General features: G+C 41.5%; 1 protein-coding gene across 3 annotated transcripts in view; it reads right to left on the bottom strand.

Annotated features, from left to right (window-relative positions):
• Positions 1–426: 426 nt before the first annotated feature.
• ZC3H12C (zinc finger CCCH-type containing 12C) overlaps positions 427–22,938 on the bottom strand; it is a 45,498-nt gene continuing 22,986 nt past the window's right edge. For all 3 annotated transcript variants that reach the window (XM_032099337.1, XM_032099336.1, XM_032099334.1), the window contains 4 exons: positions 12,319–12,458; positions 9,320–9,554; positions 8,294–8,400; positions 427–7,541 (listed from right to left, as the gene is read on the bottom strand). In XM_032099337.1, coding sequence (XP_031955228.1) covers positions 6,145–7,541; positions 8,294–8,400; positions 9,320–9,554; positions 12,319–12,458 — 1,879 coding nt within the window. In that variant the 3' untranslated portion in view covers positions 427–6,144. The remainder of the gene's footprint in view (positions 7,542–8,293; positions 8,401–9,319; positions 9,555–12,318; positions 12,459–22,938) is intronic.

Here is a 22,938-nt window from a genome sequence, read left to right as displayed (position 1 = left end):
CCTTCCAGTACCTTAAGGGGAATTAGAAAAACGAGAGAGGGACTCTTTCTGCGGGCAGATAGGACAAGGGGCAATGGTTTTAAACTAAAATAGGTTTAGATTAGATGTTAGGAAGAAATTCTTCACTGTGACAGTGGCGAGGCACTGGAACAGGCTGCCCAGGGAAGCTGTGGATGCTCCATCCCTGGAGGTGTCCAAGGCCAGGCTGACCATGTCCAGTGAAAGGTGTCTCTGCCCAGGCCAAGGGAGTTGGGACTAGATGATCTTTGAGGTCTCTTCTAAACCAAACCTTTCTATGCTTCTATGTTTGAAACTGTTCCAATTTACTCAAAGTGAGCAGTTTTGTTATTCAAGTAGGAACACAAAGCTGTCTATAACTCACTAACTGCTCTAGAGATTTTTTTTTTATGAAACAAAACCAGCCCATCAATGAGGAAAATGAATCTTTATTTTTTTTCTCTAAAAGCAGAATCCATGTACATGTTCTTTTGTATGGTTTAAAGGTAGTTTTAAGATGTGAATAGTCACATCACAGAAATAATACAAAACAACCAGTGAAGGAATGAAGAGCCGGCTTGACAACTGCTTTATCAAGTAGCCCAAACATTATTTTTAACTAATGGTTTTCCCAGAGCGGACTTCAGGACAATATTAAAATCTCACCTACTCAACACAAATACAGAGATAATGACTGGGAAAATAACTACAAAATACAATTATTGCTGCTGTATCTGCATTGCTTCCTTGGAGGATACTCTACTGGATGCTGGGAGATCAGCTTTTAAATTTCAGTTTCATTAAGAATGTCATTTAGATAAATAAGAAGTAACCAACTAGCCAATCTCACATGGTTAATTTATCTGAGACCAGAATAAAAAGGATTGTTCTACAACAAAAGCAGAGAGGTTTTGTTTTAAAAGGTGAAGAGTAGATTGTTATACTTTGAAACACAGACGATGGCTGTGCTTAAGCATCTAAGAAAATTTGGTCTGTAGGTGTTCCCAACACCCGCAAAGGGCAATCCTGGCCAAATGACGTGTCAGCACCAGTGAGATCTCCCCTTTGTTTGGGAGGAGGTGGCTCTCCAGCTGTGCTCCTCAAGGCTTCAGCCCTGCTGCACTCACATATATGCCAGTCCGACTCAGGGCTTCTCTAACACCGGCCCATGCCTCTACTTCTGCTGAAGTCAGGCGTATGTGGTGGTGTTTGGGAGACTGGGCCCTCCCAGGGCTATTGAGTGTGAGACAGAACGAGAACTATTGCAATCATTTAGGTTAAAGGGTAGACAGAGTAATAAACACTCCAAGCACAAGTTATGACAACCCTTTAAGACCTGAAAATGGAAGCTGGAAAATTATTTCAAGCACACTGATAACTGCGAACTGCACACGCTATTCGGTAGTGCCTTTATAAACATCTCTGACAGACCTGATGTGCACCAGCACGGCAAGGAAAACCCAGCATGCTGTAGGGTGTTTCCCACGCAAATGCGCATCTCCCGTGTGATTGGGTGCTTAAGTCACCAGCTTCTGATGAAACCTTGAGAAATGTATTCTAGAACATCTAAAGGTGACATTTGAACATCTCTCACATTACCGAGCAAAAGGTTCGATGGAAAAACCATTCAATACAGATGATTCCAGGTTTAGTTACATGATTAGTCTAAACAATGTGCCCAAACATACTTAATTGGAACAAGATTCTTAAACTATGCCTCTCTAAAATTTACAAAGTATATAAAATGTGATTTGACATTTATAAAACCTCAGCCCTTTTACAGAAAACAAAACAAGGCCATAGAATTTTGTTTTAAGTTTAAATCTATTGGTTTTCTTCTCAGCAGTTTTAGTTCCTGTGATAAAAAAACTTAAACGGCACTCCACCATGGCCTTATAATGCAAGGAATAAATTAGCAAGTCACACTGTAAATAAAAATAAATAATTTCTAAGTTATTTTTATTTTTTTAAAAAATGGTCTCTTTAATTGCACAGTATTTAAAATTTTCAGTAGCAATGAAAAGTCAGTTGAGTATTTTTCTAAATGCTCCAGAGAGCAGGAAAGCATTGTGTCTCATTTTTCAAGCTTTACACACTGAAAATACCTTGGTCAAACCATCGACTGATGAAACTGATAAATGTTTTGGTAGTCTCTTACTGTGTCAAGATGCTGCAGTATCTCTCACCCAAGGCATTTAGTCCTCTGGCGCTGGCCCTGCTGGAGCAAACCCCTGCAGCGTCCCCTTCCAAGTGAGGTACTCTGGTTTACACCGACAGCTTTGATATTTTTGGAAAGGTGTTCACCGTTAGCTAAAACTTTCACAGCAGAAGTTTCTCAACAGCTCAGCACCAGTCTGCATCTGCCAAGGCTGCAGGGGTCTCCTTCGAAGGCTTCCCCAGCCCGGCACACCTTCTCTTTTCGGGGCATCACATGAACACATCAGGCTTTTGGCTCTCCCCAGAGGTATTCTGCAGTGGAGGACCAAGCCACAATTCAGACATACCAAAGAAAATGGGACACCTGGAAAGGTATGATCTTACCTCAGACCATTAGCAGTATCTTAAACCCACTTGCCAAACATATGTGTGTATATATACACAAATATATATATATATATCTTACACATATTTTAAGAAATAAAAGACAACGAAGTGATTAATACTGTCATACCCTGGGCATATTTAACTCGAAGTTAGTTACCTACAGGACATACTTAAAAACTCTAAATATGGTTGTTGTATTGAAAACAGTTGTGGGCAGATGCCTAATGTATGTGCATTAAAAATACTGTGTATCTATATACTATTACTGATGCAGTTATAACAGTTTGGGATTTTATCTAAAAATGCAGAGTTTCTGCAAGGTATCGAAACAACTCCCAAGTACTGAAGACAAAGGAAAAGTGTTGCCCTCTTCTTAGCTGAGGGACAGCTCTAACTCGAAGGTACTAAATCGTTCATTGCATCTCTGGCACTCAGCTGGGGCCAAGACAGTATCACTGAATTACCTCTGCTATTTAAGTACCACGGGAGGTTACAGTTCAGTTATTTGCATCAATGCAATTACACAGACAAAGGTAGTATTTGACCAGTATCATTGCATCCACGTTTGTTACTGGTGTCCTCTTTAGAAGTTGTTAAATATACACACTGGTCTCCTCACCATGGAGGAGTTCACACACAATTCCTCAATCTGTTAACACAGCAAAACAAAAGGAAGTATCAAGGCAAACGTTTTGTCCACAGTAAATTTCCTTTACGCAAAATAAGCAAGTCTAAGGGGAACTAGCACATCATTGCACAACATTAAAATCCACCAAGTTACTCCTGCTCTTGTATTTTTAAAGCATTTTCAGTGCTGGGGTGCAAACCACAGAACCTATTACAAGAATCACCACTCTTTTGGGGATTCAATACTGCCCTGGATATGTGCAGAGGCAATGGACTGTGGGATCTCAGGCCTGAGCAGTGCAGCTCGCAGTCCCACACACCTCCTCGCACCGATATCCCAATGGCTAAGCCTGCTGAGCCCCTGCTCTAGGCCAGACTGTGACATGTGTGTGGCAGGAGCATCCTGGTGCTCACATCACAGGGAAAAACACAAAACACTTCTTTTACATACGCACATTTCAGTTCATGCTTAAAGGAATTGACCTTTTGGCAGAAGTAAATACCTACATAAAAAATAAATGTAGAAACCCATTAAAAACACCAACATAATAATTGCATTATTAAAACAGCTGCATCTACACTATGGTGTAGTACTTCAGTGTAATTCAATTTAACCAAATCTTAGCGTACAACTAAGATGAGACCCATTTCCCAGTCCAAACCTCAGCGTCAGCGCTGCATTGATCTCTACATTAAAACATGCTCTACAGATGGCCACCAACCAAATCCAGGGAAAAACTGTTGCCACAGGTGAAGAGGTCTTCTCCCTAAACAGACAACGCAGGACAGATGGTGTAGAGCCCCTCCGGCCTTGCCACGGGGACAGGCAGTGGCAGAACCTGCAGCGCACCGGCAGCGGAAGCTGCAGGAGCACCACGTCCTGAGTTGGTTTGCTGAACATGGTTCAGATTATTGGATATGTCTATAGCACAATGCTCTTTAGAAGCATTTACTGTATACCCAAACCCTACTTGCTGCAACACATGGTGTCACACAAGTAGTGAAAACGTCTTCGTATTCAAAGGTGCTTGGACATCATTTTCAGGCAGCATTTTACCTTTATTTTAGTGAGTTCCCACTACAAAGATTTTAGAAGGAAGAAGATGCCAATAGTTTATTTTTTCCTTTTAGTATGTGAAATTGAGACAGACACCTAAATAAATACCTACTTTCACTTGCCTAAATCTATTCTATGTCTGAAATCTCTAATTTTTAAATAAGGGATAAAATGTTGCCCAAAAGACTAGTTATAATTATACATTTGTGTTTCTAATCTACAAATCAAAATAGTTCTCAGTTAAAAAGATACAATTTGTATCAACAGTAAAAGGTACTTTCTGGTTCTTCAGGGCCTTACTTAAAATTCCAGCAAGTGTACCAAAATTATCAGCTGTAATAGTGTAAACTAGTGACACTTTTTTAACACTGAATATTGTTACAATGGATGGAAACCTAAAACTGTCGGCAACTGATCACGTCATGGAAGTACATCTGACATCAATTGCAAAAACTATTTCTATTTTTCATATATATATATAAAAGCTTATGAGGTGCTAGTAAAACCCATGACTTTAAACCAGAAATATCCCTTACTAATGCTAAAACAGACTTGGTTTGTCTGTTTCTAAAACTACACTATTTGTGGCAAGAATCAGGCCTACACAATGCAAAAAGCGAAAAACTAACTCCAGGACCACATATGGTATCTTCTCTCCCCACAACTCTCCCCTCCCCAGCCAAAAAAGAAAAAAAAAGTTTAAGTTATTATTTTGAGCTACAATATCATTACCATAGTGCAGTTAATAAATGTTGCATATCCTGAACACACAAAAACCTTTTCAGGCCAGCCTTGATAAATAGCAAGAAAAATCAAACAGTATCTTAAATACAAAACTTGCATTGAGATAATTAAATTCATTTAAAAACAGGTAAATATTTTATGAAAAGCATATTTTATCCAGTACAGTTGTGCAGCAATACAAAGGAAAAACATATAAAACAACTAAACAGGGCCCTACGATTTCAGGTCCCCATCTACTGACCAGAAATACACAGAGCTGGGTAACAACACACGGGAACTGAAACAGGGTGGCCTGGTTTGGGGAGATCCTGAGCATTTGCAGCTTCTCTTAGCTTCCAAGGGGGCTGCGAATTCTCAGTACCTTTGAAAATCAGGCAATAAGGCTTTTACCATATCCATAGATTAGTAAAAAAAAAAAAAAATTTTCCTCCTCTGTTTGCATCTGATCTTACTAATTGACTGCATCAACAAAAACATGTAATTATTTAAGCAAAACAAAGAAAGCAACGAAAAGTGCCATACTATAAATTACCAATACATTGTTACCCATTTCACTGTTAACTGGTAACTTAATTATTTGTTTCAAAAAATTAAGTCAGTGCTGTAGTAAATCTTTGTTTTCTACAAACAGGTGATTACAGCACAAAAAAGCTCACAAAAACAAACAAACATACATCAGACTTACTTATGGTGGTGTAAAAAGTTCAGAAACTTGGCTTGAAAATTGCCTGCCAGAAGTAGCAAAATCCTCTTTCTGCAGGTTAATATCTCACAGCCCCAAGGATAAGCATCCAGCAAGTTAAAAAATGAAACAAAAAATTCCCAACAAAATGTAACAATGATAAGAAAGTGCTGCATATAAACCCCTGATGCACCAAAGATTATAACCAGAGACCACAGATTATTTTTATATATATATATATTAATTTAAACTGGAACATATTCCAGATGTGAAAATAGCCATTTAAAAATTTTCAAACTAGAACACAAAACATATCTGGTACTTCCAATGCATGGGGCTATACATACAGACTCCATGATACAGTATTTCACATAAACGGAGTACTCTATAACCTCCTTGCTGAGAAGGAGATCCCAAATGCTATTGTAGCAAACCTCCCTCAGCGTTAGCGCTGAGCTGAAAACTACGAGACACCACAAAGATGCATCATGTCTCAATAACCTAGCTGAGATTTCTCCACTAAGATGGCTGCAGCGAGCTGCTGAGCGTCCGTCACGTGAGGGTTCTTCTTCATCACCATCCTCACGAGGTCGGGGGGGAAGATGTTGCAGAGGTTAATGTAAACCTTCTCCCGGGTGTCTTGGTGCCTTGGGGGGTCTTGCGGGATTCCACAGTAAGGTACGCGCCAGGGCTGGTCCTGCTGCTCGGGAAGGCTTTGGAAGGCAAACTGCTCGTAGCACGGCTGCGTGGGGTTGCTGGGCAAGGAGTATGTCTGGCGGTAGCCGTAGGCATCCATCCCGTAACTCTGCCTGTCCCAACCTCCCAGACCTTCCTGGGCAGCGTAAGGCTTTCTGTGTCTTAACGGAGAGTTTTCATACAAACGGGAGTCTGAAATGCTGTCTATTCTCGTGGACACCAGCGCTCTCCCCAGATGCAGCGCCTTTGAATGGGACGAGCTCTGAGATGCGGAGTAGTCGTTCGGACAACTGGAACGAGCCCCGACTGCTGGATGCTGCAGATGCACAGCCATGTACGGAATGGGAGATTTGTGGTGATGCTTTGGTTCTTCGTGACTGTAGCTCTGCACTCGTGTGAGAGGCTCGTGGTAGCTCTGCAGGAAGGGCTGGGTGTTAAGGCGGCCGTGGGGGTGCATATGTTGGCACTTCAAGTTCTCCTCTAGCTGTGGGTCAGGCGAGCTCATGTACGAGCGATCGCTGTAACCCACGTAGGAATCGCTACTGCCACAGCTGACGCTCCCCTCGCTGCTGCAGTCGGAAGCTACAGAGCTAATCCTATAATCTGTGTCCAAGGAGAAGCGCCTTTCTGGACTACGTGGACCAGATACGCTGAGATTTGAATATGCACTCAGCATGGAGTAATAGCCTATATCCACCGGAGACTCACATTTTGGATACTGGTCATAAGGCATTGGTGTTCCATGATTTTTGGTTGCCATCATCACTGTAGGATACTGTCCCTGTGGTCTTTGATCCTGAGGTGGGAAGTGAACTCCGGAGGGAAGGCCGTTAGTTAAAGGTGCAGTACTTTGGGGTTTTCCAGCAGAGGAACTTGGTATACTAACTAAAGAAGGTACAGACCTGGTTTCCAATTTGTTTTTGGTGGGAAGCTTTTCCTCCAAGTCTTGATAGACTTGAGTCCTTATACTAGGATCGGATTGCCTCTTTGGAGCAGCACGCTTCAGCTCTGAAGTGCCATCACTTTTAGTGCTACAGGGAACACTATTGCTTTTTACCAGTCCTCCTTCACTTGTAGTTTTGGCAGCTGTGCTTCTAGACATGGCACGAAGTTCATCAGCTACGGATCGCTGAGGCTGATTTCCTCTTTCTGGATGGTAGTATTTGCATTTGTGTCCATAGGTACATTTCTTCCCTGTTAATACAGACATAAGCAGATTTAACAAACTTCAAACAAGATCTGTTAGCCATCAAATAACAGAAATGCCCCTCATTTAAAGTTTTACTGTTGATTTGAAAGATCTTGCAAACGAGATAGGTTTGGCGCAACACAGGGTGTGCTCTAAGAGCTCCTCTCCTGTTTTGTGGGGAAAAAAGAGGCAGTGGTAGCGTTCTGCAGCTGATGCCCTGGGAATGCAGACCAACACTACCAGCCACGTTTTGAGCTGAATGTGGCACTGCCAGGGAGTCTACACACCTGCTGTGTCGGGCCAAGGCAATATACAAGCACAAAACTTAACAGGGAAGTCCCACAGCAATAAGGCCAGCAAGTTTCAGCTCAGTCAAGATGCCTGTAGGAATGCTCAGTAGCTAACCTTCAGATAGCTCAATTAATTTTCTGGAAGAAAAGCTCAATATCCCATGATATTAGAAAAGGGCTTCTGGAACCTGCAGAATGTAGGTGTTGATTTGGATCTATTCCAATGAATGATTAGTTAAATTGTTCCTTTAGTTCAACTAGTAGACAGAAATGTTTTCTAAGTAGCACATGAAAAAACCTCTTATGGTTTCCACCATCAGTTCAGCATTTCAACCCATCTCAGGCTAAAACAACAATGTTAAAACCAATGTTAAAGAGTTTTTAACAGTTCTGGCAATGTTAAAATAAAGCAGGAGCTTGGTCCCCAGTCCCAGTACAAAAAAAATTGATGGGTTAAATCAAATTACCATACGGACACGGTTGCTTCTTATGTTCTGGCACAATAGGCTTCTTCCTAAGAAAATTGTCCAGACTTGGACCATGGCGACCAAGAGGATCATCAGGAGGCATAAATCTATAAAGAAAGAAAAAAGTATTATGGAAACAAACAAGCCTTTTTGCACTCCTCATGCAATGACCAAGAACCTCATGACTATGCTACACCATAACCTGCCATCCTGTCGTTTTTAAATCTGGGTACCCCGAGAGCAGTTTTGGAAGGTCAAATTGCAGGTACTGCAATTTGCAGGTACTGCCTGACAGGTAAGTCACAGGAACAGACTGTGTGGACACCTCCAGGCTGCTACAGACACCTTTGGTCCAGCTCAGCTGATGCTTTGTAGCAAAGCAGGGCTGCAAATAACCCATCCCAAAATCAAAAGTAAGGGCAGCAATACAAGCAGCCATTTCTTAAAACACCCCTATTAGCTTTGCAAAACTGTACTGACTGCCTAGGACTCTTGCATCAGCATTCAGGCACCTCAGTACAAGAGCCTGCTTGGTGGGGTACTGAGTCCCTCCTACTACAAGAAGCCACCAGCTGCAACTGCAGTTGATCTGTAGGCTGGGGTACAGAGTTACTATAGATGGATCTAATCAGACAGTTGAATCACAGACCCCGTGAGGTTCATTCCAACATGGGTTTTTCTGTGACTCTAAGACTTAGGAGTCTAACCACAGGCACAGTATATCAACAGCTGGAACATGCTGGCTCAGGATATCAACAGAGCTGGAATATTATACCATAGCATACACTGAATATATACATTGGCATACACCAAAGAGGAAAAAACAGCATAAAAAGACACAAAAATGTTGCTAGAAAAACAGTTTTGAGTATCTTTAATCAGAAGACCAAATCTATGATTGACTATTCCTCTTGTTTTCCTACATGTACCTAATGATTTGGGTGCAAACTAAAAAATTCGTACAAATCGTCAAACTGTCCTTTCTTCAATTATTTTAGTGGCACATATAAAGACAGAATGACTTACTTGTCATTAACAAATGAATACATCAACAAGCGTTCATCTATGAACTTCTTCCATTCTGGCTTTTCATTAGCTAGATCCCTGTAGTTATCATTAGAGACAATGATGCCATCTGACTCAAAGGCCAACTTCACTATAAATCGGTCATCGTAGCACACCACCCTTCTCCCTTGCACACGCCGGGATGGTGTGAACACAAGAATCTTCTCCTTTTCTAATTTACGTAAGATTTCTTGATCTACAAGGAATAAGAATCAAAAATCAAACAACAAAGAAAAGAAAAAAATTTGTTTAATCTCTAAAAACATTAGACTTGAGGAAGAAAATCCAAGCACTTAGGACTAAAAATGTCTTAGGTGGTTATAGTCCAGCAGAAGGTGTCCCATATATGATATCTGAACTTATAGTCAGCAGTCAGATGGCAATACTTTCAAAAAACCCTGCAAACAAATCAAAACCTCCTGCTCCACACCATTTCTCTAAGACTAACACAAGGGATCTTGTTCATGTTCCTGTGGTTCAAAAAATCCCCATTTTATCAAAACATCTGTGCAGAACTCCTCTGGTTGACGGGGTCATTTTAAACACCACTGAATAGGAGCACTATACCCAAGAATAGCCACGGCTTTCCCATAACTGAGCTCCTCGGTAAGGACAGACTTTCTTCATTTCTTTGTGGAAGCCAGCAAGAAGCATCTTTTGAAAGAATTCCAGTAGCTCACATTAATGGGACTGTCTCATTGAATCCCTGCCCATCAAGAGAAGGGGTACCCAAAGGACTAGAAAACCCACATTCGGTACAAGCACTCAGGTTCTCCACAAATATTAGCAGCATTCCCCAGAAAGACCTCTGCTGTCATCTTGTAACCAACAGCAAAAATGGTGGTGGTTTGTTTTGTTTGTTTTTTTTTGTTAACACCAGTAATAGTTTAGATTGTATCTTTCCTTGAATGGTTTACACGTTTATATGTAAGTTCTTATCAAAGCCAGATTTCTCTTCAGTCCTTCTAAATAATCATATTTAGCATTTTATGTAGCTCCTTCTTGTTCTACACAATCTGTCACTCACATATCCCAAAAGTATTTTCCCTTTTCCTGTGCGGAACCCAGAGATCCCAAGCAGGTTTGAAAGATGGACCTCAGGCTACTAAGGAGGTTGTACCTAGTACTGGGGCACCTACCCCTTCTGTTGATTCTCCTACCTATCACTCTCCTCAGAACAGATAAGCTATGAAAGAAAAATACACAAAAAAACTAGGCAACATCTAAAACAGCAGAAGATGCTTGCATAGTGAATATGAATCATGGCTCTTAGTAATGGGTAATAACTCAAATAACTCAACTGTTTTGTAGCATAAGAAACTTGACAGGGGACATATTCCATCTGGGGAAAAAAAAGATTCCGACAGGAAGAAATACAGCATTAATATTACATATAAACAATATATTTGATACAAGCATTTATCTGCTTAGTAGAAAAAGCACAAGATTTTAAATGAAATACAACCTTTTTGTATTCAATGCCCCACAATGCGGTAAATGATGAGTGAGAGTGTGATGGGAAGTGATGGGAAGCTAAGAAAGAATAAAAAGATCTGCCACATTATGACTGGTGGGTACTGGTAAGAAAGATGCGGCTGTTTAGTCCAAGAGACTCTCATGAATGCTGACAGTCTAGAACCATCCCCATGTTACTCATCTAGGGCTTTTTCCAAACTCCAGCTGGCCGCAGATTTCAGGTGCGTATCTCTGGCAACAGAGTGCCAGCACCATGTATTTTACATGCCTGGTAGCACACAGGCTTTCTGCATCCTCAGAAGAAAACAGAAGATGCAGTATTTTCACAGAAGATACAACAACCTGCTCTGATGTTCCTCCCATTTTCAGGGTACATGATCACAGACGGAAAACTGATTTCTCATTGCTAGACAATTGACCATTGCAAGGTCAATTCTAGCTTGCTGCTTTCTTGAAATGCCTTTTGGGGTGTTTAGCCCTACGCACACTTCAAGCAGATGTCACTATTTATTTCTAAGTGGCCAAATTTTTATTACTTAGCCAATGCTCTTCTCATACCCCAAACACCAGTACGGCGAAAGAAAGGCTTCAAGAGAAAGGCTCCACACTGCCAGTGCTGACAGGGTAACTGCGGCTTTCCAAATGTTACCATGTGTTAACATGCTATATTCTAGTTGCAACCAAGCAAATGGGATGAAGTGCTGAGAGGATCTTTCCAGATATTTGAAAATGCTCATGGCAATCGAAACATGCTTCTGTATTCTTCTAGAAGCTACAGCTATTAGTCTCAAAAGCCTCCCCTTCTTTAATGGCAATCATGTTGGGTCCCATCTCAGAAAACCCCCTTCCTCCTCTCCAAGTTCTAGGGTTTTTTTAACCCCTAATTCCTTTCTGTTTCAACTTTAGGGCAGTTGGAGGATGTCTCTCCAGCCTTCACACAGAACCTGTTAGTTTGATGAAGGAATCAATACCTCTACACCATATTTTTTTCTATATAAACACATTCAAAATTAAAATTTTCAAAAGTTGTCTATTTGCTAATAGTAATGACAAAGAGAGGAACCAGTCCCTTTCTGTCCAGATAATTCTCATAACCCAGACCATGGGCAGTGACAGGCCATCCTGGCAGAATCTGCTCACCACAAGAAATAATACCCACCAAATGACTAACTTCAAACCTCTTTGGTACTAATACTGCACAGACAGCATATTTTAACAAAGGCAATTACATCCTTCAAGAAGTAAGTAGCAATGTTAAGGGAAACTTGAGCAGATGAGCAGAACAGAACAGGAGGATGTGGAGAGGGCATTGCTTTGTCTTTTTCCATCCTGTAAGTCGCAAGGAAGTCACTACAGCAGAGATACTTTTTGTTACAGCCTTTCACTGCTAAAGGTTTGTTCATCTGAGCAGTAGCACTGTTCATTTGAGCAGTAGCACTCATGCTATGCAAAGCACTGAACAAACAAGCAAAGATGGAGCTTACCTGTTATAAGAGCATCTGGTCTCGACTGTTCTTTCCTCCATGCTGGCACAAACACAGTAACATCCTTGTGGCCTCTTTCCAAAAACCAGTCTACTGCCAATTTGATTCCTCGACAAGAAAATACTTCTTTGTTCCCGTGGCTGAAACACATATTAAAATTCTTTATTAGATGACTTTGTTTTTCTATGACCACAAATGGAGCTCAGTAAAATGCAGATGTCAAAGCCATGCTCTTCACTTGCTCCATGGTCTCTAAAAGCAGCTGGGAGTCTGTCTGAGCCTAGCCCAAACACAGCCATCATTTCCAAAACAGCGTGGGAGAGGGCTACTGAATCTGCCAAACACATTTATCACCTGTACAAAGATTTGACAAGTAAAGAAAAATAAAAGTGTGCTTTTAAAAATCCTCATAGCCCAACCAACTGTATGGGGTATAACAGGCAGCTCAAAGACTTGAGGGAAAGCAGAAGGCCTGAAATACCAACATGAGAGTGAACTGTGTTTAGGAAATGTTAGCAGATGAGCACAGGTGTGCATGGAAGCAGCAGAAGGGACAGCAGAGAGCTCTGCGAGGTCCTGTGTGAACAGGGAGAGAGGAGAAGGCTCCAAGCCCAAGGGGATGGCAGGCACTCAGCAGGACAAATTAGGCAAACTGGGGAGACTGTCCAAAATCAACATGGCAAAACTAAGAATGTGCTTAGTACATACTTCAGAAGGAGAAATTAATGTTATTTAAAAAGCTGTGAAGAGACAATTAAGCAGAAACTGATCAGACACAAGCAAAACAAAACGTGTGTCTGTTGTGCAATAACTGTCTGGGGTAAGGCAAGAGACGCAATTATGTCATTTTCTAAAGGCAGACAAGCCTTTGCCCAACTTCTACATCCAGTTTTAGGCATGACATTATAAAAGACATAGATGAAATAGAAGGAATCCAGAAGAAAGTGAAAGGAGACCTATGGGGAAAGGCTGAAGGAAGCACATTTAGATAATCTGGGGAAAAAAAGCAGCTTGTGAAAGAACAAATCAATCTTCCACGTATAGGAAGTAACTGAAATGGAGGACAGCAATCAGCCAATGGGTGTCCACAGAGAGGTTCTGGGAGCAGGGAGCTGCTGTGAGAGGAGTTTGGGATTGCCCCATGATGGGCACACCCAGCTCTAGCCAGCTCCACAGCGGAGAAGGGAACGAGGGAACACCAAGGTTTGAGGACGAGGAGGTGCTTCATGAGGAGCAGGTACACTCCCAGAGGGACTTGCACTCTTGAGAACAGGAAAAGGGCAAGAAGGAAGGAGCAGCAGAGAAAAACTGTGACACCCTGACCTCAGCCCCCTGCACGGCTCACAGCTGCTCTGGGAGGACTGACTGCCACCTGCAGCTGTGACAAGGTGTAAGAGTGAGGCTGTGGGGAGGTAGTGGGGAGGACACATGTTTGGAATGAAGCAAGCCTAGAAAAGGAGAGACAGTCTTCCCCCTAAATATTTTAATTTTTTTCTTTTTTGTTTCCCAATATTAAATTTGGAATTAAATATTTATATTAACTGGCTATAAATGAAATTGAATTCCCCAAGCTGAGTCTGCCTGACATAAAAAATTACTTGATGAGTGATCTCCCTGTCATTGTTTTGAGCCATGGGTTTTCTTGCTTCTGTTCCTCCTGTTTTCTCCCCCATTCTGTTGGGAGGAGGCAAGCCACAGCCAACCCACGATAGTCCCACTGGGTAAGGACAGAAAAGTCCTTAACTAGCGTAAGGAACAGTTAAGCACTGTGCTAGTAAAAGCTTTCTCCCTAGTCTGTGGGACAGTCTGGCCATGGATTTTGGGATCTCCTCACCGGAGGCTTTGCAGAACAAGTTAGACAGCTCCTCTGAGGCCAGTCTGGCCTCTCCATGCACAAGAGGAGACAAGCAACTTTTGCGAGGTCTGTCCCAAACCTGCAGCTCTGTGTAGCCGAAGAAACTCAGGGGCATGGAAACAAGCCATCACCTTTCACTTGGCTTGTCATAGCAGGCATGCCACAATCTGCTTTCCAGAAGGGTAAAAGACTATTCTTTGTCCGTGATTTGTGAAGAGGACAATAGCATGATAGATAGCCACAGGAATTTTAAAAGTTCCTTCTCCTTGCATGTTTTGAGGTAAACAGAACACCAGAAAGTTATCTAAAAACTTTTGTCCCCCTCAGCAGGGAAATTTTAAGTACCTACTATTTCCACCTTTCTAAAACATAGCACTGCTGGTTTATTTCTTGACACTGAGGGAGCTTGAGTAATTGTGCAATGGACAAGGTATCAAAGTAAAAGTGAGAAAAAATTTGCAAAAATGTTCCGATTTCAGAAGTCTGTGAAGGAGGTGGTGTACACTTCCACCTGTGTCAAGGGAGAATGAGTCATGGCTAACACCTCTTACAAAACATCATTCTCAGCAGAGGCTGTGTTGAAGGTCACACATCCCAAACAAAAGGGGAAAAAAAAAAAAAAGAAAAGGAAAAAGGCAAAGAAGAGCCCACTACCATTAACAGGATTTAAGTGAGGAAGTGTCCTCCTTCCTCTTCTAATGATACTGGAGGCAGTACCTGCAGACATAAGCATATACTCTGATACTGCAACTGTTGCCAAGCATAACAATCAAAGTTTGTAAATTTCAGCTGGCATGGGGTACTCGAAGGATAGTTTAAGCCCATCTTCTGTGCCTACAGGGCTACACTAGGAACACCGTCAGGAACAATATCTCTACCTAAATACCCTTTTTAGCTATGGTTATAGGCCTCTGCAGTAACGCATTCCCTGTTTTCTATGATCATATCACACGATATAGAATTACATCATAATAACACTGTAATTATAAAACACAGACTAGTATTTTTTCTAGGCATTGTTTTATACTATACAACTACTCTTGTGCTTGTTTGGCTGAAAGAGTAGTATCTTTCTGTATTTCAAAACTTACCAGGAATGGGAAAGCAAACCACACACAGATGTGACACACTTGAAGTGCACACGCACACAGTGCAGAGCAAAAATGGCCAACAGTACTTCATCCACGGTCTAACTCCATCTTCCCTCAATGACACAAGATTGGGACACCTGGTGCACTTTCAGCACCCAGGGAGAAGCCATAAGGCCTCCTTTGCAAACGCTGAGAAAAGAGGTTACTGCTCGTGCTATCAGCAGGCTGTGTACAACCATAAACATATTGTAAGCCATTTTAAAACAGTCAGGAAGGGCTTGTTCCAGCTACTAAATTCCAGTGGAATCACTGTACTGTGACTGCTCTATACAATCTCCAGGGTTTCAAGTGGATAAACCCACTTTTCACTCCTTACAGTGAACAAGTGGTGTGTTAAGACTACGTTTTAGCAACACTATGTCTCCTTCTGCAAGTCTGAGAAATAACTTCAGGAAAATAAATGGACATTCTTGCCTATTGCCTTCCATCAGGTTGTAGTTCAGGTCACACTTTTAGAGGCAGAGGGAAGACCAGGCAGTTCAGCTCCTTAGTTTTCTCTTGCCTAATACAGACTATTAAAATTCTTTCATCCAGAACAGAAATTTTAAATAAACTGCATGAAACAGAAGTGGGGAATGCATTACAATGCATACCAGCTACTCTGCACTGTGGAGCAAGTGAATTTATAACTTGTATAAATCTTCACTTTTTTCCACTCCTTTTCAGGTACATGCCTAAGCTGGGATCTGAGCGGCTACAAATTCCAAGGAATTTAAATCATTAGTGAGAAAGTCTGTAAAAGAGACGTGCAATTAAAATTTGTTCACTTTGTTGTTATGCAGATTTGATGGTCTTCATTTTGTGATCTTTGCACTTCATCAGCTTTATGATACATCATATGGTGAAAAGACTGAAATCATGTTACTGCTTCTGACTTCTTTTCCCTCTTCTTAGTTGCAAAAAAGATGAGAAATGTTTGTACTTCTTTGTCAAGAAACTTTTAAAAATATCTTTCCAGTTATTAGGAATATGAGAAAGCTCAGAGCAGTCAGGTTGACAGCTGTAGCCCTGGGTGAGATACTGGTGTACAGTACACTGGTTCTGCTTGTTATGTTTCATCTACCACTCTCAATAGCAAGATAAAGTATATTCCTTTAGAAGTACCTATTTCTTTTTCATATCATGTGTGAATGATTCTTTTTACCACCACTTTTATATTTGGTCTGTTGATAGGTGTAGTTTTATTTTTAAATGAAAGAAAATAACGTAGTATAATGTTTCCTAAGCAAAAAATCAATAAAGCATTTTCAAGGCTAGGAAAATTAGTAGAAAGTGTAAAACTTCTGATGAGAACACTTTTCATTTTCTCCGTTACCTTCCTAGACCCCAAATTAGATTTTCTAGTGATTGTCTTGGAAAGACTTCTGGTACACACTCTTAAAAGACTGACTACTTAGAATACCTGCAAGATTTCTAGTGTGCTCTAACACAATATTCAAACCAACACTCATATTCTGAGAGCTACAGAAAACACACACATTGATGACAAGAGGTCTACAATAATGTCTGTTGCATACAGGTTTTTATACAACTGAAATCTGGACACAAACACACACTTAGCATGTAAAAGCATATTGACTAAAAGCAAGAACAAAACTAAGACACATACCTGCCCAGTACAAGTTATTACCAAGTTACCAAACTATTTTCTTCTATCATATGATGGGAGGAGAAGAGGGTTCAGTCCATAGCACAGAGAGAGATGAATTTCCACTCTGTATCATATCAGTGATTCATAACCCCGGCAGCCTGGTTTTGTAACTAGCCATCCCTTTTTAATTACTTTTTTATTTAAGCTCTACTAATTCCCTGATCATAGAAATCATTTGTCCCAAAGCATTTCTCAGTAACCTGAGCCTTCTATCAGTCCTGCATATATTTTGGTGCCAACACAAAGCAGATAGAACAGTTGCCAAATGTTTTTTTTTTTTTTCCACCAGCCCAAATTACTTCAATGCTTTGAGGTGTTTCAAGGAAAAAACGCCTTGGAAGCTGTCACTTATTTCAAAATACCTTTTGCCTGTAGGGCTTCCAATGCTGGAGCACTCTGCGAGTACAGCAGGTGCTGTCTCCAGCCAGAACTTCACACAGGTCTCTGACCAAGCAAGAGCCACACACTCGGCACTCAGAGGTCAAAACAGGCAAAAAGAAATGGGCAAAACAGGCAAAAAGAAGCTACATTCAAATCTGCCAGTGATGAGCTCCTATCCATGTGATTGTTACTTGCTGGAAAAATATTTTTATCTATTCTTTAAAGTGAATTCTCAAAATAACCTAAAAAACCAGATAGTGCTACTGAAAGACGAATGTCTGAATCAAGGGACCAAGACACAACCATGTCTACTAAACTCAGCAACACAATCTGAGGAGAAGCTAATGCAGCTAAACTGTTAGTTTGTTAAAATAAATTGCCACACAAAAACTTCATAAGGCATGGATAAGACAACTGAGCCATCCTTTGGCTGACACAATTTGCAGTTGTGGAGAAACTTCTGTGTAGGCAGGGTATGAGTGAACCTTTTACTACAGCCAAATGACCTGCCTCAGCGTAAACACATGGACCAAGGCTCAGTTGCCTGAACAGAGATGTCTTAACTCTGGTTAGGCACCTCAGTGACACTTCCTCCAGCTGAATGCCACTCCTGAATGGCACTGGGGGCTCTGCCCATGACTTGTCAGGCCTGGGAGTATGTTTCTGGTGCCACCAAGCACCTACAACATCCACAGCGGGTGGGATGGCTGGGCATGAAAGCTGGAAGAAAATGGTAAAATACCTGTCTTAAACTGGAAATGTATTTATCTAAAAATCAACTCCACAAATCAGTATCTTCCTCTTCCAAACAAAAATTGAGTACACTATTTATCTCATGGTGTATTTTCCCCTGTGCAGTGACGTACAATCAAGGACCATTTAAATATACAGCCCAAGGTTTTCCAGAAAGGGAAGCTGAAATCCATCACCTCCATGGCCTGGGAAACCCAAGGGCAAAGTTTTCATAGGAATCTAATTGCCCAAAACAAGATCGATTGATTTTAATCTGCAAATCAAGGTGGCACATGATCAAAATACTTCAATTCCTTTGCCCATAAACTTCTTAAAAGTTGTAGTCTAAAATAATAAAGCAAGTAAAATAGTAACATAATTTTAAATCAGTGTTATCTTCATGTGGCACTCTCTGTAGGCACAGCAGACTTCTGCCAATATGTTTTCAGCATAAAGTTTTATACATATTTGAAACATTCTTTCCACAGTCAGTAAAGAAAAGTCTGAAGGCACCCAGGATACCCAGGGAAAACTTACATGGAACAGAAGCAAATGAATAAAATGGTTATAATTTTCTCACTGTCTTTGTAACTAACAACTTTGTTCTTTACTCCTTACTTCTTGGTAGCAAAACCCTTACTTTGATTCCAGCAAAGGAAAGTATCACAGCAATAACCAATTTTAGTCCATTTTCAACATCCCAACCTTATCCTTGAAATCACAAGCGAGGGCAAAGGACTGTGCAAATTTGCTGCCATATATTTCTCTCTTCAGAAGGAACTCCTTTGTTCTCAACCCTAGCAGTAAAGGGAAGTCTTAAAGGGTCAAAAGAGAACCTTAAAACCTTGCCTCTGTTGCCTCGTGGAGAAACAGGACCTTCCTCCCCTTGATCCCAAACTAGGGAGCCTCAGCTGAGGAAACTGGGGATGCATAAAGAGCAGGACCAAGAACTCACTGGAGAAGAGACAGATGTAGGGCTGACAGTGATGACAAAGAGCTGACAATATGCTGTTGTTAGATGGATGGAGATCACCTTCTTTTGCTTACCTCAATTATGTAAAAGGAAAACTTAGGGTAGCTAAAATCTTACCACACAGGGAGGGATACAGAACTACGAGTGACTGAAATGTGTTACCTGGCTAGTATCAATGCTGTGCAGCTTACACTAAATAAAGTCCTGAGTGCATTTTCATGGAGGAAAAGTGCCTTTCTCACTCACATGGACCAAAGTTCTAAATGAATATTTTGCATTACAGTATTATCATCTACATGCAAAACACCCAACTCACCTTATGAAGCAGGGCTAGAACTACACAGCTCTCTGGAAATTGACATAGGTCACTGCTCAGGTATGGCACAACTGAATTCTGGGTCCTATTCCTTAGTTCAGCCTCACTCCCTGCTGTACGAAGGGTCTATCAGAAGGTCCACAATAGCTCCAGGGGATTATCTAATTTGCTGTTCAGCTCTCATTTTGAATTTATATACACAGAAAAATCATTCTCATCTCTAAGAGCATTCTAACAAAAAACATGCTGTGTGTTTAAGGCCTAAACGCTGGGCATCTTTCCTCTTCTGGAAAAGGATTAAGTCAACATCAAGAAAGGCAGAATAACAAAACAAGAGCATGTTTGATGTATCCTATAGAAGCTAAATAGCAATTCTTCAAGTCATAGCTTGCAAAAGCCTCCTTTCTGCTATTCAGCTGAAAGAGGGCGTTCTCTTTGTTTTTAAAACTTCAACCAATTCATATTCTTTACACCATATTGGATTTTTAAACTTGATATTCATAAGATGCATTTGATCACTCATTTTCAGTTTAAGGCACTAATGACAAGCAATGCCATATGAAAGGTTATGGAAAGCTTTCCAAGCGTTACCAAACTGCAGAAAAATTGAGTGTTGGGTTTTTCTTAATCTACAGTTTGCTAAAGCAGTTTGTCTGTAACAGGAGTAGTCACCAGACCAGACTGGCATACATGGTGGCTCTGGCTTGCCAGAGCAAGTTGTTCTGACCCAAGCCTTTTTCTGTACTGCTCTTAAGGAATTCATGAATCCGCCAGTTCATTAGATACAACCAGTACCACAAATATGAACATTCAGTCACATAATCAGACATATCCTTCCTCCTCTGTGTTGGACCGAGTTGTTCTCCCAATGACAAAAACATCAGGTTATATTTACATGTCTAATGGAAAAGTAATCCTTTCTGATTACCCCCACTCTGAATTAGGAAGCTGAATCAACTCATTTTGCAGCCACCCAGTCACTAGATGAGATGCAGATAAGAAAGCATCCCTGGCAGTGGGATAGAAGCAAGCCTTAAAGGAAATCACTCTGTGTCACTCACTGGATGTTTTGTGAAACTACATCCTTAATTAGTCATGGAATGGAGACACAGGGCAGCACAGTCTTTGATCCTTTGATATCAGTCACCTCAGCCTTCTCCACAAGACTTTCCCTCCCCCATCAAATACATCCTTTAAAGGAAAATTAGTAGCTCTTATATAGAATAATTCTTATAGTAAATGGTATCTTCAAGTATGTTCATTACAACTACATGGGAGTAAGAATACAGATCACAGTCTAACCATTCCTGTGATAGCATATGAGAAAGCTTCCAAGAACACCTCTCAAAAGACTATCTACAGTCTTGCTTAGGGCACAGGCCCATTTCCCTTTAGCAACTCCAGAGTGAACACATCGGCCACAGCTTGGAATAGCAAGGAGGAAAGACAAAACTGTGACAATTTGTAGTTACCTATAAGAGGATCCTGGACTTTTAGATACAGAAGTCTGAAGAAGACTAACTGCAAGTGAACTCCTGTCCCTCCTGCATGTAAAAGCTGAAATCTTTCCAGTGTTTGAAGTGCTTAGTTACTAGTACCTATTTCCTTGAAGGGGAAAGGACAGATCCTGTGGGCAAACAACTGGTTGCACAACTGGTGTCAGCAGCTGAGACTCATCTTTTACATCATGGGACTGGCTTTCCTAACCAAGGACTGATTTCTGGAAAAAGGTGAGTGCACTGGACCAACCAGCCAATTGGCAAAGATGCTTTTGTTCTGACCTACACAGCAAGGTGTCACCAATTCAGGAAGCTCCTGGAGTGCTTTTGCAGTAACTTCTTAAAATGCGTGACTGAGGACCTAACAAGTGAACCAGCTGGGCCTCATACTCAGAAACAAGGGAGAACAAGACTTGAGATGGGAAGGTCATGGGCCACCTTTGCTGCAGTGACCATGAGAAGCATACCCTGTGAAGAAAGAGCAAGGCAAAAAGCATGATTACAAGACCAGAATTCAGGAGAGCAGATTTTGGCCTACCCAGGAGAATCCCATGCAGAGAAGAGTGCACAGGACAGATGGCAGATTTTTAAAGGATCACCCGTGCCAAGCTCAAGACTGGCCCACAGCAATGTGCGGAAGTTGGGCAAAGGTAACAGGACAAGACTTTCCCTCAGCTGACTTTTGGGAACTCTGAAATGGGATATTGTGAGGCTGCTGGGCCCTGATGGGTACTGAGAGAGCTGGCTAATGATACTGTAAGGCCTCTCTTGGCAATTTTTGAAAGGTTGTGGTGATAGGGGATATTCCTAAGGTCTAGAAAAGCACAAATATACCTTCCATTTTAAAGGGGGGCAAGAAAGCAATTCAGGGACCTACAAAGCTGGTCAGCCTCACCTTGATCCCTACAAAGGTGATGGAGCAAATCATCCTGCAAATCTGTATGTAGATTGGATAAAGGTGACTGGGAACAGTCAGCATGGATTTATGAAGGAGAAATATGCTTGACCAGCCTCATAGCCTTTTATGGTGAGATGACTTGTTCAGTGAATGAAGAGAGCAGTGGACACTTTATTGTGGCTTTAACAAAGCTTCTGACAGCTTTGTTCTTGTAACAGCCTTCTCTTATCACAACCTCACTGACAAACTAAGGAAGCTGGGGCAAGGTAAGAGGATAGAGAGCTGGACTGAAATCTGACTTGAACAGCGGCACTCAAAGGGTTATGCTTAGTGGCATAAAGTCCAGTTGAAGGTAAGTCAGGATCTGTGTACTCCAGGGACTGACATGGGGGAATGCACTGCTTAACATCTGCATAATGACCCAGATAACAGAACAGAGTCCATCCACCCTCAGCAAGTTTGTGGCGGATGCTCAACTGGGAGGAGAACACCACACGGGTGTACTCTCATTCTGAGGGATCCTGGTCAGGGTAGAGCAAGGGGCTAACAGGTACCTCAGCAAGTTCAACAGAGGGAAATGCCAATCCTGCAGCTGGGGAGGATTAACGCTAATCATCAGTACAGGCTGGGGGCTGACCATCTGGAAAGCAACTCTGAAGTGAGGAACATTGGGGTTCTGGTGAACACCAAGCTGATCAAGAGGCACCAATCTGCATTTGCAGCAGAGAACACCAACAGCCTCCTGGGCTGCATTAGGAAAAGTGCTGCCAGCAGGTTTTGGGAGGGGATCCTTCTCTACTCACACATCTGGAGTGCTGGGTTCAGTTCTGGGCTCCCCCATGTAAGACAGACATAGACAATACTGGAGAAAGGCCAGTGAAGCACAACAAAATTAATCAAGAGACTGGTGCTTTCAAACAAGGAGGAAAGGCTGAGAGATCTGGGACTGTGTAGCCTAGAGAAGGCAAGGCTTGGGAAGATCTTATCCATGTGTCTAAATACCCAATAGGAAGAAATAAAGGCAACAGAAACTGACTTCTCACTGGTGTTCAGTGACAGAACAAGGGGCAATGGGCACAAAACAGAATACAAGAAATGTTGCTTAAACATAAAATAAGGAAATTTTCTTACAATGAGGGCATTCAAACACTGGCCAAGGGAATA

Source organism: Corvus moneduloides, chromosome 2 (genome assembly GCF_009650955.1).
Source record: "Corvus moneduloides isolate bCorMon1 chromosome 2, bCorMon1.pri, whole genome shotgun sequence".
NCBI lineage: Eukaryota > Metazoa > Chordata > Aves > Passeriformes > Corvidae > Corvus > Corvus moneduloides.
Note: the sequence above shows the minus strand (reverse complement) of the source record. Positions and strands in the feature narration are given on the sequence as shown.